At 49.2% G+C, this 12,837-nt stretch overlaps 1 protein-coding gene across 4 annotated transcripts in view; it reads right to left on the bottom strand.

Annotated features, from left to right (window-relative positions):
- Positions 1-12,837, bottom strand: part of ZBTB40 (zinc finger and BTB domain containing 40) — a 267,262-nt gene that overhangs the window by 29,765 nt on the left and 224,660 nt on the right. For all 4 annotated transcript variants that reach the window (XM_078642855.1, XM_078642854.1, XM_078642857.1 and 1 more), the window contains exon 17: positions 8,460-8,686. In XM_078642855.1, the coding sequence (XP_078498981.1) occupies positions 8,460-8,686 (227 nt within the window). The remainder of the gene's footprint in view (positions 1-8,459; positions 8,687-12,837) is intronic.

A 12,837-nucleotide genomic window follows, 5' to 3' on the forward strand; every position in this document is an offset into this window, starting at 1 on the left:
CTGGTTTCCTGTTGTGAGGCTGGCAAACCTGCTGCTACTCTTCCTCAATCTACTACTCCAATCTTTGTGGGGCTGTGGATCATCTTACAGAGAGTGTCGAATGGCTTTGGTTCTAAATGAAATCTCAGGAGACTGTAAAGACGACTTTCCCAGACATGATGGTGACAATATCCAGCATTCTCTGTATATGAACCTGGGCCATCTCTCCTGGACATACCAGCACACTGTGTGCACGGAAGGCAGTCAGAAACTAAGCCAGTTTTCCATCAAAACCTCTAGTGTCCATCTAGGTGCCAACAACTAAACTAGTAGCCTGAAATCTGATTTTATTAATTTAGTTGAGGTCATCAGCATTCTTGATGCTACCTATATGCCAACCCTCTGGAGTAGTCTCGAAGGGACAAATCTTATTAGGAAATTGTGAAGCAGGGGTAGAAAGGCTCAAGGAAAGTGCTGTGGCTCTGCTTTCCTTAAAGTGTTTGGGGCCAGAATGAGCCTTTTTCGGAAAAACAGATGGGACCCATTACAAGCCAAACACATATAGGATGCCTGCAAATCTCCACAGATGCCAGTGGATTGCACCCAAGATCAACGCGAATGTTAGCAGCCCTACATGCCAAGAACAGATGCATACTGGTAAGTAGCATATTCAGTTCGAGGCATGTGGGCTCCTAAATTCATATCTATTGCATAGAATACATAGCAGTCCCTCCATCAACGGCGGATGCCCGTGCCAGCTGCAGAAGTCTGAAAAAGCGTTTTGAGAACAGCCTGACCTACAGCTGCCTGCTGCTTGGAATGCACATCTACACAGTAATGTTTGGTAAATGTGTGTGGTGTAGACCACGTGGCTGCTCTACAAATGTCTTCCAAAGGAATATTCCCCAGGAAAGCCATAGAGGCCCCCAACTTGCGTGTGGAGTGCGCTCTTGGGGGGACCGTTAAAGTACGTTTAGCTTTTTGATAACAAATCTGAATGCACTTAACGATCCATCTGGCTATTCCTGCCTTGGAAATTGGGTTGCCTTTGCGCTGGGCTGAGAAGGCAACAAAAAGTTGCAGTGTCTTTCTAAATTGTTGTGTTCTGTCAATGTAGTACATGAGTGCCCTTTTTACGTCCAACGTATGGAGCATTCTTTCCGCTACTGTTTGTGGGTTTTGAAAGAATGCGGGCAGTTCAATAGTTTGGTTGACATGAAACTGTGACACCACCTTCGGAAGGAACTTGGGGTTAGTGCGAAGCACTACCCTGTTTGAATGAATTTGTATGAATGGCTCTTGTATAGTGAGCGCTTGCAGCTCACTAACACGCCTGAGCGATGTAATAGCAATGAGAAAGGCCACTTTCCATGTCAGGAACTGAATCTCGCATGAATGTAGCGGCTCAAAAGGTGGGCCCATCAGTCTAGTGAGGACCACATTGAGGTTCCACACAGGAGCTGGTGGTGTTCTGGGAGGAATGACTCTTTTCAGTCCCTCCAGGAAGGCTTTAATGGCAGGCACCCTGAAAACGGAGAGATGCTGCCTGTTCTGGAGATAAGCCGCTATGGCGGATAAGGGTATCCGAATGGAAGCGTAAGCTAGATTGCATTTGTAAAGATGTAACAAATAGCAGATGATGTTAGGGATGGATGCATCTAGCGGGTCAATGTGATGTTCTGTACAGTAAATGACAAACCGCTTCCACTTTGCGGCATAGCAAGCTCGGGTAGTGGGCTTCCTTGCCTCTCTGATGATGTCCATGCATTCAGGAGGCAGGTTGAGATAGCCAAGTTCTAAGACCTCAGGAGCCAGATCGCCAGATTCAGCTGTTGCGGATCTGGATGCTGAATGTCGCCATGGTTCTGCGTCAAGAGACTGGGAGTGAGATGCAGTCTTTGATGCGGTACCACGGAAAGTTCCAGAAACGTGGTGTACCATGGTTGGCGTGCCCACGTTGGAGCAACCAGGATGAGCGTCATCGAGTGTTGCTTTACTTTTCTTGCCACCAGCGGAATGAGAGGCGCTGGGGGAAAAGCGTACGCAAATCTGCCTGACCAGTTCATCCATATCGCATTGCCCTGCGATTGTGGGTGAGGGAACCTGGCGACAAAGCTTTGGCATTTTGCGTTTTCCCTTGTGGCAAACAGGTCTATCTCCGGATGACCCCACTGCTGGAAGTACGGGTGGAGTACTGATGGATGTATCTCCCACTCGTGCATTTGATGGCTGTACCTGCTGAGCAGATACGCCATCTGATTGTCCTTGCCCGGGAGGTGTTCCGCCATGAGGAAGATGTTCCGTTGAATGGCCCACTTCCACATGCTCTGAGCCAGATGAGACAGCTGTGGAGAGTGTGTCCCTCCCTGCTTCTGGATGTAGTACATGGCTGTCATGTTGTCCGTCCGGATCAACACGACCTTGTTGCACAGATGTACTTTGAAGGACTTGAGCGCCATAAAGATCGCCATCAACTCCAGGTAGTTGATGTGCATCTTTTGTTGCTGCGTTGACCACAGTCCCTGCACCGTGTAGTGGAGCACATGATCTCCCCACCCCTGGAGAGATGCGTCCGTTGTTAGGATAATCTGTGGCACAGGCTCTTGGAACGGTCGGCCCTTGCAAAGGTTGTGTGGAGTCCACCAATGCAGAGAGTTGTATGCCCGACCGGTCACCAACACTAGGTCTTTCAACTGTCCTTGAGCCTGAGTCCACTGATGTGCCAAGCATTCTTGGAGCGGACGCATATGCAGCCTCGCGTGCGGGACTATGAAGATGCAGGAGGCCATCATGCCTATCAACTGCATGAACACTCTCGCTGGTAGGGAGTGTTGCGGTCTGAACCTTTGGATGAGCGACTGAATGCTGTCGATCCTCGCTTGGTTTGGCTGAGCTGTAGCAGTCAGAGTATTTATTGTCGCACCCAGATACTGCCGCACGTGGGAATGCAGGAGGTGCGACTTTGGGTAGTTCAGTGAGAACCCCAGACTGTGAAGGAGGTGAATGGTGTGGGACATGTGTGCGGCGCACTGTTGTTCCGACTTTGCTTGAACCAGCCAGTCGTCTAGGTAAGGGTAGACATGTATATTTTGTCTCCTGAGGTGCGCCGCTACTGTCGCCAGACACTTGGTGAACACTCTGGGGGCAGTGGTCACTCCGAAGGGTAGGACTTTGAACTGATAATGCCTGTTTTGGATGGTGAACCTGAGGTATTTTCTGTGGGAGGGGTGGAGTGGTATGTGGAAATAAGCATCCTTGAGGTCCAAGGTTGCTAGGAAGTCCCCTTGGTTTAGCAGGGGAAGAATTTGCTGCAGTGTTAGCATATGGAAATGTTCTGATAGGATATACAGGTTGAGGGGGCGTAGATCCAGAATGGGTCTGAGGGATCCGTCCTTTTTCGGGATGAGGAAGTACAGGGAATAGACCCCTGTTCCTTCCTCCTCCACTGGTACGAGCTCTATTGCGCCTTTTTGTAGCATCACAAGAACTTCCTGCTGCAATAAGTGCAAGTGCTCTTCCGACATAGGACGTTGTCTTGGGGGAATGTTGGGTGGAGTGGATGTCAACTCCAAACAGTAACCGTATTGGATAAGTTTTCTCACCCACCTGTCTGTGGTGATGGACGTCCAGACTGGCAGGAACTGCTGGAGTCTCCCCCCGACAGGTGTTGGATGGTCGGGGGGCAGTGACAGAGAGTCACTGTTTGTTGGCGGCAGAGGAACGGGAGTTGTTGTTGCCTCTGCCCCTGCCCTTTGCACTGTTCCCTCTGTAACCCCCTCTACCCTGCTTGGGGTACGTGGACTGCGCGCCACCTTTTGTGAAATGCGTGTGCTGTGCCAAGTGTCCTCTGGTAACACCACAGGTACTTGAGCGACGAAAAAGTGCTCCCCCTGAATTGCTGAGACTGAAGCGCCCCCATGGATTTAGCCGTCTCATTGTCTTTTTTAATCTTTTCGAGGGTGGTGTCAACGTCCGGACCAAACAGTCTGTCGGGATTAACGGGCTGGTTGAGTATTGTTCTTTGAATGTCAGGTTTAAACCCTGAGATGCGAAGCCATGCTTGACGCCTCAACATCACGCTAGTGTTAATCGCTCTAGCCGCTGTATCTGCAACATCAAGCGCACACTTAATTGCAGCGTTTGAAATGAGTTTGCCCTCCTGTATCAGCATCCGAGCTGCCTCTTTAAACTCATCTGGAAGGTGTTGAAGGAGCTGCTCTAGGGTGTCGTAATGCGCCCTATCATATCGTGCCAACAGTGCTTGTGTGTTCGATATGCGCCAGATGTTGGCTGCCTGTGCAGCCACCCTTTTACCAGACGCCTCCAGCACTTTCGACTCTTTGTCTGGGGGAGGAGCTTCACCCGTCGTCTGGGAGTTTGCCCGTTTGCGGGCATTTGCGACCACTAAAGAGTCAAGAGGCAACTGTCCCCGAATATATGCTGGGTCTCCAGGTGCCGGTCTGTATTTCTTTTCAATACGTGGGTTCACCACTCTTGCCCTGGTTGGTTCCTTAAAGATTTCCGGTGCATGTTTGAGGACACCTTTTAGCATTGGAAGCGTTTTAACAGTTTTTTCTGCGGCAGAGAAAGGGTCAAACAAAAAATCTTCTTCCACCGGGTCGGCATGCATGTCCACATTATGATTTGCAGCCGCCCGTTCAATCAATGCATTGAATGCCGCTGAGTCCACAGTTGGGGATGTCCGCACACCATAAACCTGTGGGTCATGTACCACTTGTTGGCCTCCCTGGTCACCAGTGTCCACCCATGAGTCCTGTTGCTCATCAGGGTCATTGTTATCTGGGAAATTGTACTGGTCATCCTGGTCATCGTCATCTCCCCCTGAAGCAGTGGGAGAGGGTGATGGGCTCCTCCTTGGTTGGGGATGAATAGGTTCAACAAGGGCAGGAACGTCCTGTGCTGGCCTTTTCTTCTTCAGAGGTATGACATATGATTCCAATGGTTGGGAAGTAATCTTTCTCTTATAGAGTGTCAATTTTCCCGTATCGGCGTCGATATAATGTTCAGAGTGTTCTTCTGAATCTTGATGTCGACTCAAATGGCCACTCAGCATCGAGTGTTGTGAGGCCTCTGTGTCCTTTGACACCGACCGGGGTGCAAAGGCCTTCGGTGCCACCCGCGGCGGCAGAGTGTAGAGGATCTGCGTGGGAGTTTTCTTCTGCGTGTGAGTCGTCGACTTCAAAGTTTTCTCCCGAATCCGTTTGAGGGAGTCGGTGACTTGCTTCGTCACGGAAGCGGAGGGTGTAGTTACCGATGACCCATGCCCGTCTCCATCGGAGGACCCCAGCGTCGACGAGGTGTCCGTGCGTAGCGGAGCCTCCGACGCATCTTCGACCCCAATGGTTCGGGCCTCCTTCCTAGGCTTATGCGCCGATGCCGTTTGTTTAGGACCGGCTTGTTTGTGCCATTGCGTAGGGCCTCCGGACTTCGGCTCGGGGCCCTTCGTCGACTGCGCTTCGACCGGGAGTTTGCCTGTCGGCGCCGCAGTCGCGTCCGATGGTTGTACGACAGTCTTTGTGGACTTGGGTGGAGCAACCGTGCTCGACACGTGTCCGACGGCCTTCTTTGAGGTCGGCTCCTTGGCCACCGTATGTAGCGGTGCCGGCTCTACGGCCTTCTTCGGTTTCGGAGCCACTGAAGGCGACGGAGCCGATGACGTAGCAGGCTTCTTCTGTTTCGATGGTACGTCGGCCATCTTTGTTGTGCTCGAATCCGAAGGTTTCGGTTTCGATATGCGCAATGGCGGCTCCGCTGATGTGTCCGTGGCCGGGCCAGAAGGCGGGGCCGGGGATTGCGGTGCAAGGTCGTGGGTAAGGCCGAGTGGCGATCCCGTGACCTGAGCCGGAGTCATGTAACCTTCGGGGCATAGCTCTTCCTCCGAGCTATCTTCCGCGGCCCCATAAACCTCTTTGTCGTCCCCTACCTCCTCGACGTATTCCAGGTCCTGGCCCTCAACGGGTTCTCCGGACTCGACCTCCGTCGATGGTGGTGAAATCTGCAGACTATGGCTTGGGCCTTCTGCTTCGGGGTCGTCGAAGATGTCTTCGGGTGCCGGAGCCGCTCGCCGGGCCTCAAGGCGCACCGCGCGCCGAAGCTTGAGCGTCTTCTTTGACCTGAACTTCAAACAGGCCATGCAGCTGGCCTCGTCGTGTTCCGGCGAGAGGCATTTGTTACAGACTGGATGCACGTCGATGTGTGGGTACTTCGAACCACACACGGGGCAGAACTTGAACGGACTCCGTTCCATCGTAGTTTCGTCGGGGTCTTGCTGCGACGACAGGGCCTCGATGTCCGAAGAGTTCCTCGACTCCGCAGAATACCGACTCCTAGAGTCGGATGAATCACGAGACCGAACGCGAACAATACCGACGAGGTAACAAAGGCCTTTTGGCCTTAGAAGTAGTTTTATTCGAATCCGACTAGGAGACGTCGAAATCACATCCGAACCCAATGGCGGAAAAAAACAATCTGGGGATGGAGTCGATGCCCATGCGCACTGTAGTCCAGGGGAGGAGCCACCTATCTCGTGATACTTCGAAGACTCTTCCAGGACAACAATGTGCAATCATCCGGACCCAACACTAGGCGGTGATCTATGCAATAGATATGAATTTAGCAGCCCACATGCCTCGAACCATATTTTGCGGCATCCTGGCTACCCTGAGTGGTTTGTACTAAAGAGGGGGAAAACTTCTCTGGAATCACCAGCAACATCTCTTTGGCGGTGTCCCTGACAAGAAGTGTATAATGGCCTAGTTGGCAGAGTGCATTGACCGACTTCAATGACAAGCTGGTGGAATAGAACATTTGCTTCCTTTGCTTCCCTAACACCTAAATACTTTTTGACTAGCTCTCAGGAGCAGTCGTGGGGAATACCTTAGTATCTATTTGCTGTTTGAAGGCTTGACCACCAAAATCAGTGGTAGGATGCTACGTAAGAAAATCTGGGTCACCAGGCACCGGTCTGTGGCGTCTGGAAACCTGCCTGTTCATCAGTGGGTAAGTGCAAGGCTCAGCCCAAGTACCCATCAGGACATTAAAACCGAAGTAAGGGCTCAGACAATGCTGCCCAAATGTGCAAAACCTCAGTATGGACATGTGTCATGACTTCCAGAGAAAGCAGCTGTAGATACAAGAACTAAGCAGTACATCTTATACCTACAAAAAATGAAACCCGCTTCACTCTAAATATATATATACACACACACACATATATATATATATATATATATATATATATATATACACATACACACATACTGTTGTCATAAAGTGGGGGGAAATCATCACAATCCTCATCATCATCATTAACAGGTAGTGGCAAACTCAGGCCGGAATCAGAGGTAAGAAGATGATGGGGCCTCCTGGGAAAGCTTCGTGATAGAGGCAGTGTTTTGTCTTAAACAGAATAGACTGCAATGGGTTACACTGGAGCAAAGTCAAAGCATGACCTCGGATGTAGTTGAGATAGATTTGTTCAGGGTCCGACACCGGAATCGGCGGAGGCTTGAATTCTGGTGTTGGCAAAATATGGACAGGTGTCGAAGAAGGGACTGGTGCTGGTCTTGGAGCCGAAATGGAAGTTAGTACTGAAGATGGTGGGAAACCAGAGGCAGATTCACAATCAGAGGGCGCAGAGAATGGATCCACTGCTGGGAATCTAACTGGATGCCCCAGGGGCCAGAAGGCGCACCAGAGTGAGCCGGAAGAGTGCCAAAAATATGCAGAATGTCCTCCTTAAAAGTCTTAACCCGCTGAGGCATCACCAATGGCATGGGAAATCCACAGCGCAGTTGTGTATTTCCCAGTTGTGGAATCAGCCCTTCCAGCAACAGAGGAATCGACTGGCACCTTGATGCCCTCCCAACTTTTCTTTGGATCTAGGGTAGCGGATGGAGGGGTTGGGTTTGCGAGTCCCACATCATCTTTTTACGATTCTTCAACTTTGATTTCGAGTTACTGGATGCCCATAAGGAAGACCTGTCAATGGAATGACCTTGAGAATGGGAATAAGTCTGATCTCAACTTGGAGTTGGACTTATTCAAGTTCACTGACTGTTTTTTAAGTTCAACGATGTACAGCTTCAAAGTCCTGCATCGTATTTGGGCGCTTGAGGGAATATTCTTCTTGTGACTTCGCGTGAGTTAGAGTTGTGTGCCAAGTCTAAAAACCAGAGGCATACCTCATGCGGGTCCATCACTGACATCTGCATTCAACAGTCATAGCATAGTTTGAAGCATGTAACCCTCTACTGGGTTGTTCATTGAACTGGCAAAAGTTGTAGAACTGCACTCATACATATTCAGGACTAGGTCCAGTTTTACAAATCCCTTTGTGAATCCGGCACCGAGAATTTATACATTTTCATTTTAAAAGGCATTGTGCCTGTATTTTGAGTGGTTAAGAAAAAATAAACAATATGTATTTTTTTTTCAAGGGGTTCCATACGCACACTCACCTGCATCACCTGTGTAGGAGTTGCCTCCCCTTCTTCAATGACTACCTCTGGATGTTCTGTCTCGTAATGCCTCTGTAGCTGTGGCTGCGATGTGAACAGTTCCCCGCACAACTCGCAGCCAAATGCGTTTTCTGTCTGACTGAAGTGCTCAGTTGCAACGTGGTGCTGCAGAGCACCAGGGAAGCGGAAGGCATCCGTACAGTACAGACAGCGAAATGGCTGGGACCCTGTTGGGGATGAAAAAGGAAGACTGTGATGGAATGTTGGGGGGAAAAAAAGGCAACATCTATAACAAGAAATGTTGATCTTCTAATGTTTAAAGCCTGGGTGAACTACAATGCCTGCTACTATGAAAGCAATCTAAGAAAGCTGAAGACTTAGGATGAAAATGAATTGAAGAAACATAACAACCAGGAATGGTAATTCCGAAACCTACCTTGTCTGAGGTTTCAGGTGGTAGAAATTGCCCTAAATCTTTCTTTATTTGAACAGTTTAATTATGACAAAGGCCTTAAAATGTTGTATTTTCATTATTTCATTGGACTGTTGCCATAGCTACATGACCTGGTCATGTCACTAAGGTTAGAATGCTATGTGCTTCCTTTGAATACCAATACTTTTACTATTTGTTATCAATGAGAAGAGTGCCACATTGTGCTGATAGCAACCACGGTGAAAATAAAACAAGCACAAGTGTTCAGGTCCACAGCTGCTTGCAGTTAGATTTGCACCTGCTCCCCCGTCATCCTTTTGGATGGCAGGGGTACCATTTGAAAGGGAAGATTTTAAGTCAAAATTGGTGGCTAGATGAACAAGTTACTTCCCTTCTGTAATGCCTTTTCTGGTAGAGACTATCTAACTGCAGATTCCTCCCCCTGTCAATTTCCCCGGCTTCAGACTGGATCCAGAAACTTTTGACAGCAAATGTCTCACATGTTGGCAAATGGCGATGAGCAGCTCTGCGTCAGATCCATTCCTCGCCATATGTGATATCTGGGCTCCATATATGCCACCAACGCATGCTGACAACAGTTTCATTCTGATCTCTGTCCACATTGTCAGATGCAGAGCCCTTAAAATCAAAGTGTGGTTGTGTGCAACTCTTCAGATCTGGGGTTAATTATTGGCCTGTATGAGATCATTATACAGAACAGGGAGGAGGGGGGTTGGTGAGGAATAAGCGGTTTGATAGAGTCTATACTTGTAATAGTGTTACCAAAGGTAAGTCATTTGTTATTGAGAGTGAGACTTCTAACCACAGATTCTTCACCTTCTGAATAGATACCAAAGTCGTACATCCCAAGGAGTTGGGACATGGAATGACCCAGACCAGAAAATCCCACATGATTGTTGGGGTTAAGTGCCCGTCCCACCAGGCCTGGCTGTCCAGGCGGTAGTGCTTCATGAACATGTGGAGGGACACCCACATCCCAGACATGCAGATGTACAGGACTGTAAAATGGTGCACTAGCGCAGTTGTAGCAGCTATCGCTAAGTCGGAATGAGCGTGCAGTCCTGGGGGTTGCTTTTTCATCTCGATGCATAACACAATGCACCAGGAGATGAATCTCTTTTGCACCACTTTGCCCTTTTTCCCCTAAAAAGAAACCAAAGAGTTGCTTATCTTGTCCGTAATCTCTGGTCTAGCAGAAGCAGACGCTAAGGGCTCTCTAAGCATCCAGATGGTGGAGCCGTTCTTCCTTGGAAGGATAGGGCTATGCAAGATGATGGATTTCGCTATGTGGAAAAATTACTATCTTTGACAGGAATTCAACTTTCGTGCCTAGGACTAGATTGTAAGGAAAGAATGAGGTCTATGGCTGAGCCACAGACAATGTCGGACATTCACTGACTTGCCTTGCTGATTTTATGGTGTCAAGAAACACAGTCTTGATGGTCAGCGGACTTAGAGGACAACTGCGCATTGGCTCAAAAAGAGTGTACATCAGGAACGTGAAAGTCCTACTGCGGCATAACAAACGGTGTTGGCAGAAACATATCGATCAGCCCCTTCAAAAAATGCCTAACACCCAGTGACTTGAAGAGTTATGGCTGATCCAGTAAACATTAAGAAGGCCACAAGGTAACCCTTTGCTGTCATCACAGCAAGGCCTTGCAGGGCTAAAGAAAGAATATGAGAACATCCGACAACTTTGCATTCAAGGTTACTAGAGGAATGCCATACAGCAAACGTCTCCCAGCATCCTGCATTCAATGTTTTGTAGAAGGATGCCTGGCTCCATCACCCATCAGCTCCCTGCACCATCAGGATTCAAGCAAGCCGGGCCGAAGACGGCTGTAATGCCAGAAACCGGTCCCCGGAAGCTTGTTTCCTTCCCAGTGTAAGAATTGGCTTTTGTAGTCTGGTCTGCCCTGTTCCCATGATGCACTGGGCCAGGGACAGACTAATTTGCATACAGCCAGGTTCTGAAACTGGGATGGTGCAATGAGCTAAAAAACGGTGTTGGATCTAGCCCTGATCTCTTGACTGGGTGAGAGTATTCTGCTTAATTCAGAGACTCTGTCCCTCACCACCCCTTGTTGTAAATATTTTTGTCCACCCTAAGCGTGGAAGGGTATACTCAGACATGCGTCCCTTGCTCATTGCACCATCAGGATTCAAGCAAGCCGGGCCGAAGACGGCTGAAATGCCAGAAACCGGTCCCCGGAAGCTTGTTTCCTTCCCAGTGTAAGAATTGGCTTTTGTAGTCTGGTCTGCCCTGTTCCCATGATGCACTGGGCCAGGGACAGACTAATTTGCATACAGCCAGGTTCTGAAACTGGGATGGTGCAATGAGCTAAAAAACGGTGTTGGATCTAGCCCTGATCTCTTGACTGGGTGAGAGTATTCTGCTTAATTCAGAGACTCTGTCCCTCACCACCCCTTGTTGTAAATATGGCTGCCAAAATGGCAGCAGTCAGTTTGAGAAGCATATCAAAAGTCAGTAACTGTTGCCGTCCAATCTCCACGCATGGATGTTCAGATTGTGAAGGCTTAGGTACAGGACCTGTCCCTGCTACTGCAACAGGCAGTCTTCCTGAAGAGGCAGCTGATTTGGAGGATATGTGCTCATGGCCAGAAGTTCCTGGTACCTACTCTTGTTGCCCAGTCCGAGAGAACTTGAATGACTGGGCTCCTTGTTCTTTTTCAACATGCACGGCAGGAACGGAAAAGTATACAGTAGTCCAAACACCAATTAAGACGGAAGGTGTCTCCAAGAGAGAACTGCATTGAAGACTGCAAAGTCCAAACATTTTGACACTGTGCGTTCTCTGCGGTAGAGAAAAGACTAAGCCAGGGTTTTTCCCAATGCTGGAAGATGCCCTGTGACACCTCGGACAGTATCTGACATTCATGATCTGAAAGGCACTGGTGTCTGAGTTCATCTGCCCAGGCGTTTAAAGATCCTGTCAGGTGCTGGGCATTCAGCCACTTCCAAAGGCAGCGCGCCTGCTGGTATAGGATACAGTCCTGACTCTGCCCTGATTGTAGGACGTGGGGGTAGTGTTGTCTGTGAGAACCTGCACTTGTTCCCACTTGATGGTCAGACGGAACACCTTCAGCACCAAGCAAATCCTACACAATTCCAGCAGGTTGATGAGGATGTGAATGTTTTCCTGAGACCAGAGGACTCTGATATTCAAATCACCCAGGTGGCCTCCTCAACCCAGCAACAACGCATCTGTCAACAGTTAACCCTGGGTGGTGTAGGGAGATAGGTCTGGCGTTGGTCCAACTGCGATCAAGCATCCACCACTGCATGTCTCCTCCCGGCACCTGGATGGGCTCTGGTAATGAGTCAATTTAGACTTCAGATCCCATATGTGACACAGGGCATGGTCCCCGAGTAGGACGCAGGAGGCCACGAGGCCCAGAAACATCAGTGCCACTCTCAATGTGACTCAGGTCAACGGTTGAAAGAACGGGATAATATCCCAAATGTCCCAGACTTGTTGAGGTGGAGGAAAAGCTCTGAAACGCACTGTGTCCACAATGGCTCCAATAAAGGGTCGTCGTTGTGAAGGTGTCAGGTGTAACATTGGCACATTGATGGAAAAGTCAAACGATGGCAAGAGGTCTGCCATCGTATGGAGGGGCCTACAACTGTTTGAGGTGAGTCCATTTATGGGAAGGCGCTGTAGGATTGGTCAAATGTCATCTGGGGCAGCCAGTAAGATGAACAATACTTAATGTTAGGATGGGATGCACAGCTCGTGTGTGTCGCTTCATACAATCGGGTTCACCTCGGGTAGCGTGAATACCTCTAAACACGCCAGTAATCAGAACATGAAATGTGATTCCAGTGAAACACTGGGACCATCCCCTTGGGAACACCTTGATCTCCTCTTAAGAACAGAGGATTCCACAATGTTTAAA

Source organism: Lissotriton helveticus, chromosome 5_1 (assembly GCF_964261635.1).
Source record: "Lissotriton helveticus chromosome 5_1, aLisHel1.1, whole genome shotgun sequence".
Classification (NCBI taxonomy): Eukaryota; Metazoa; Chordata; class Amphibia; order Caudata; family Salamandridae; genus Lissotriton; species Lissotriton helveticus.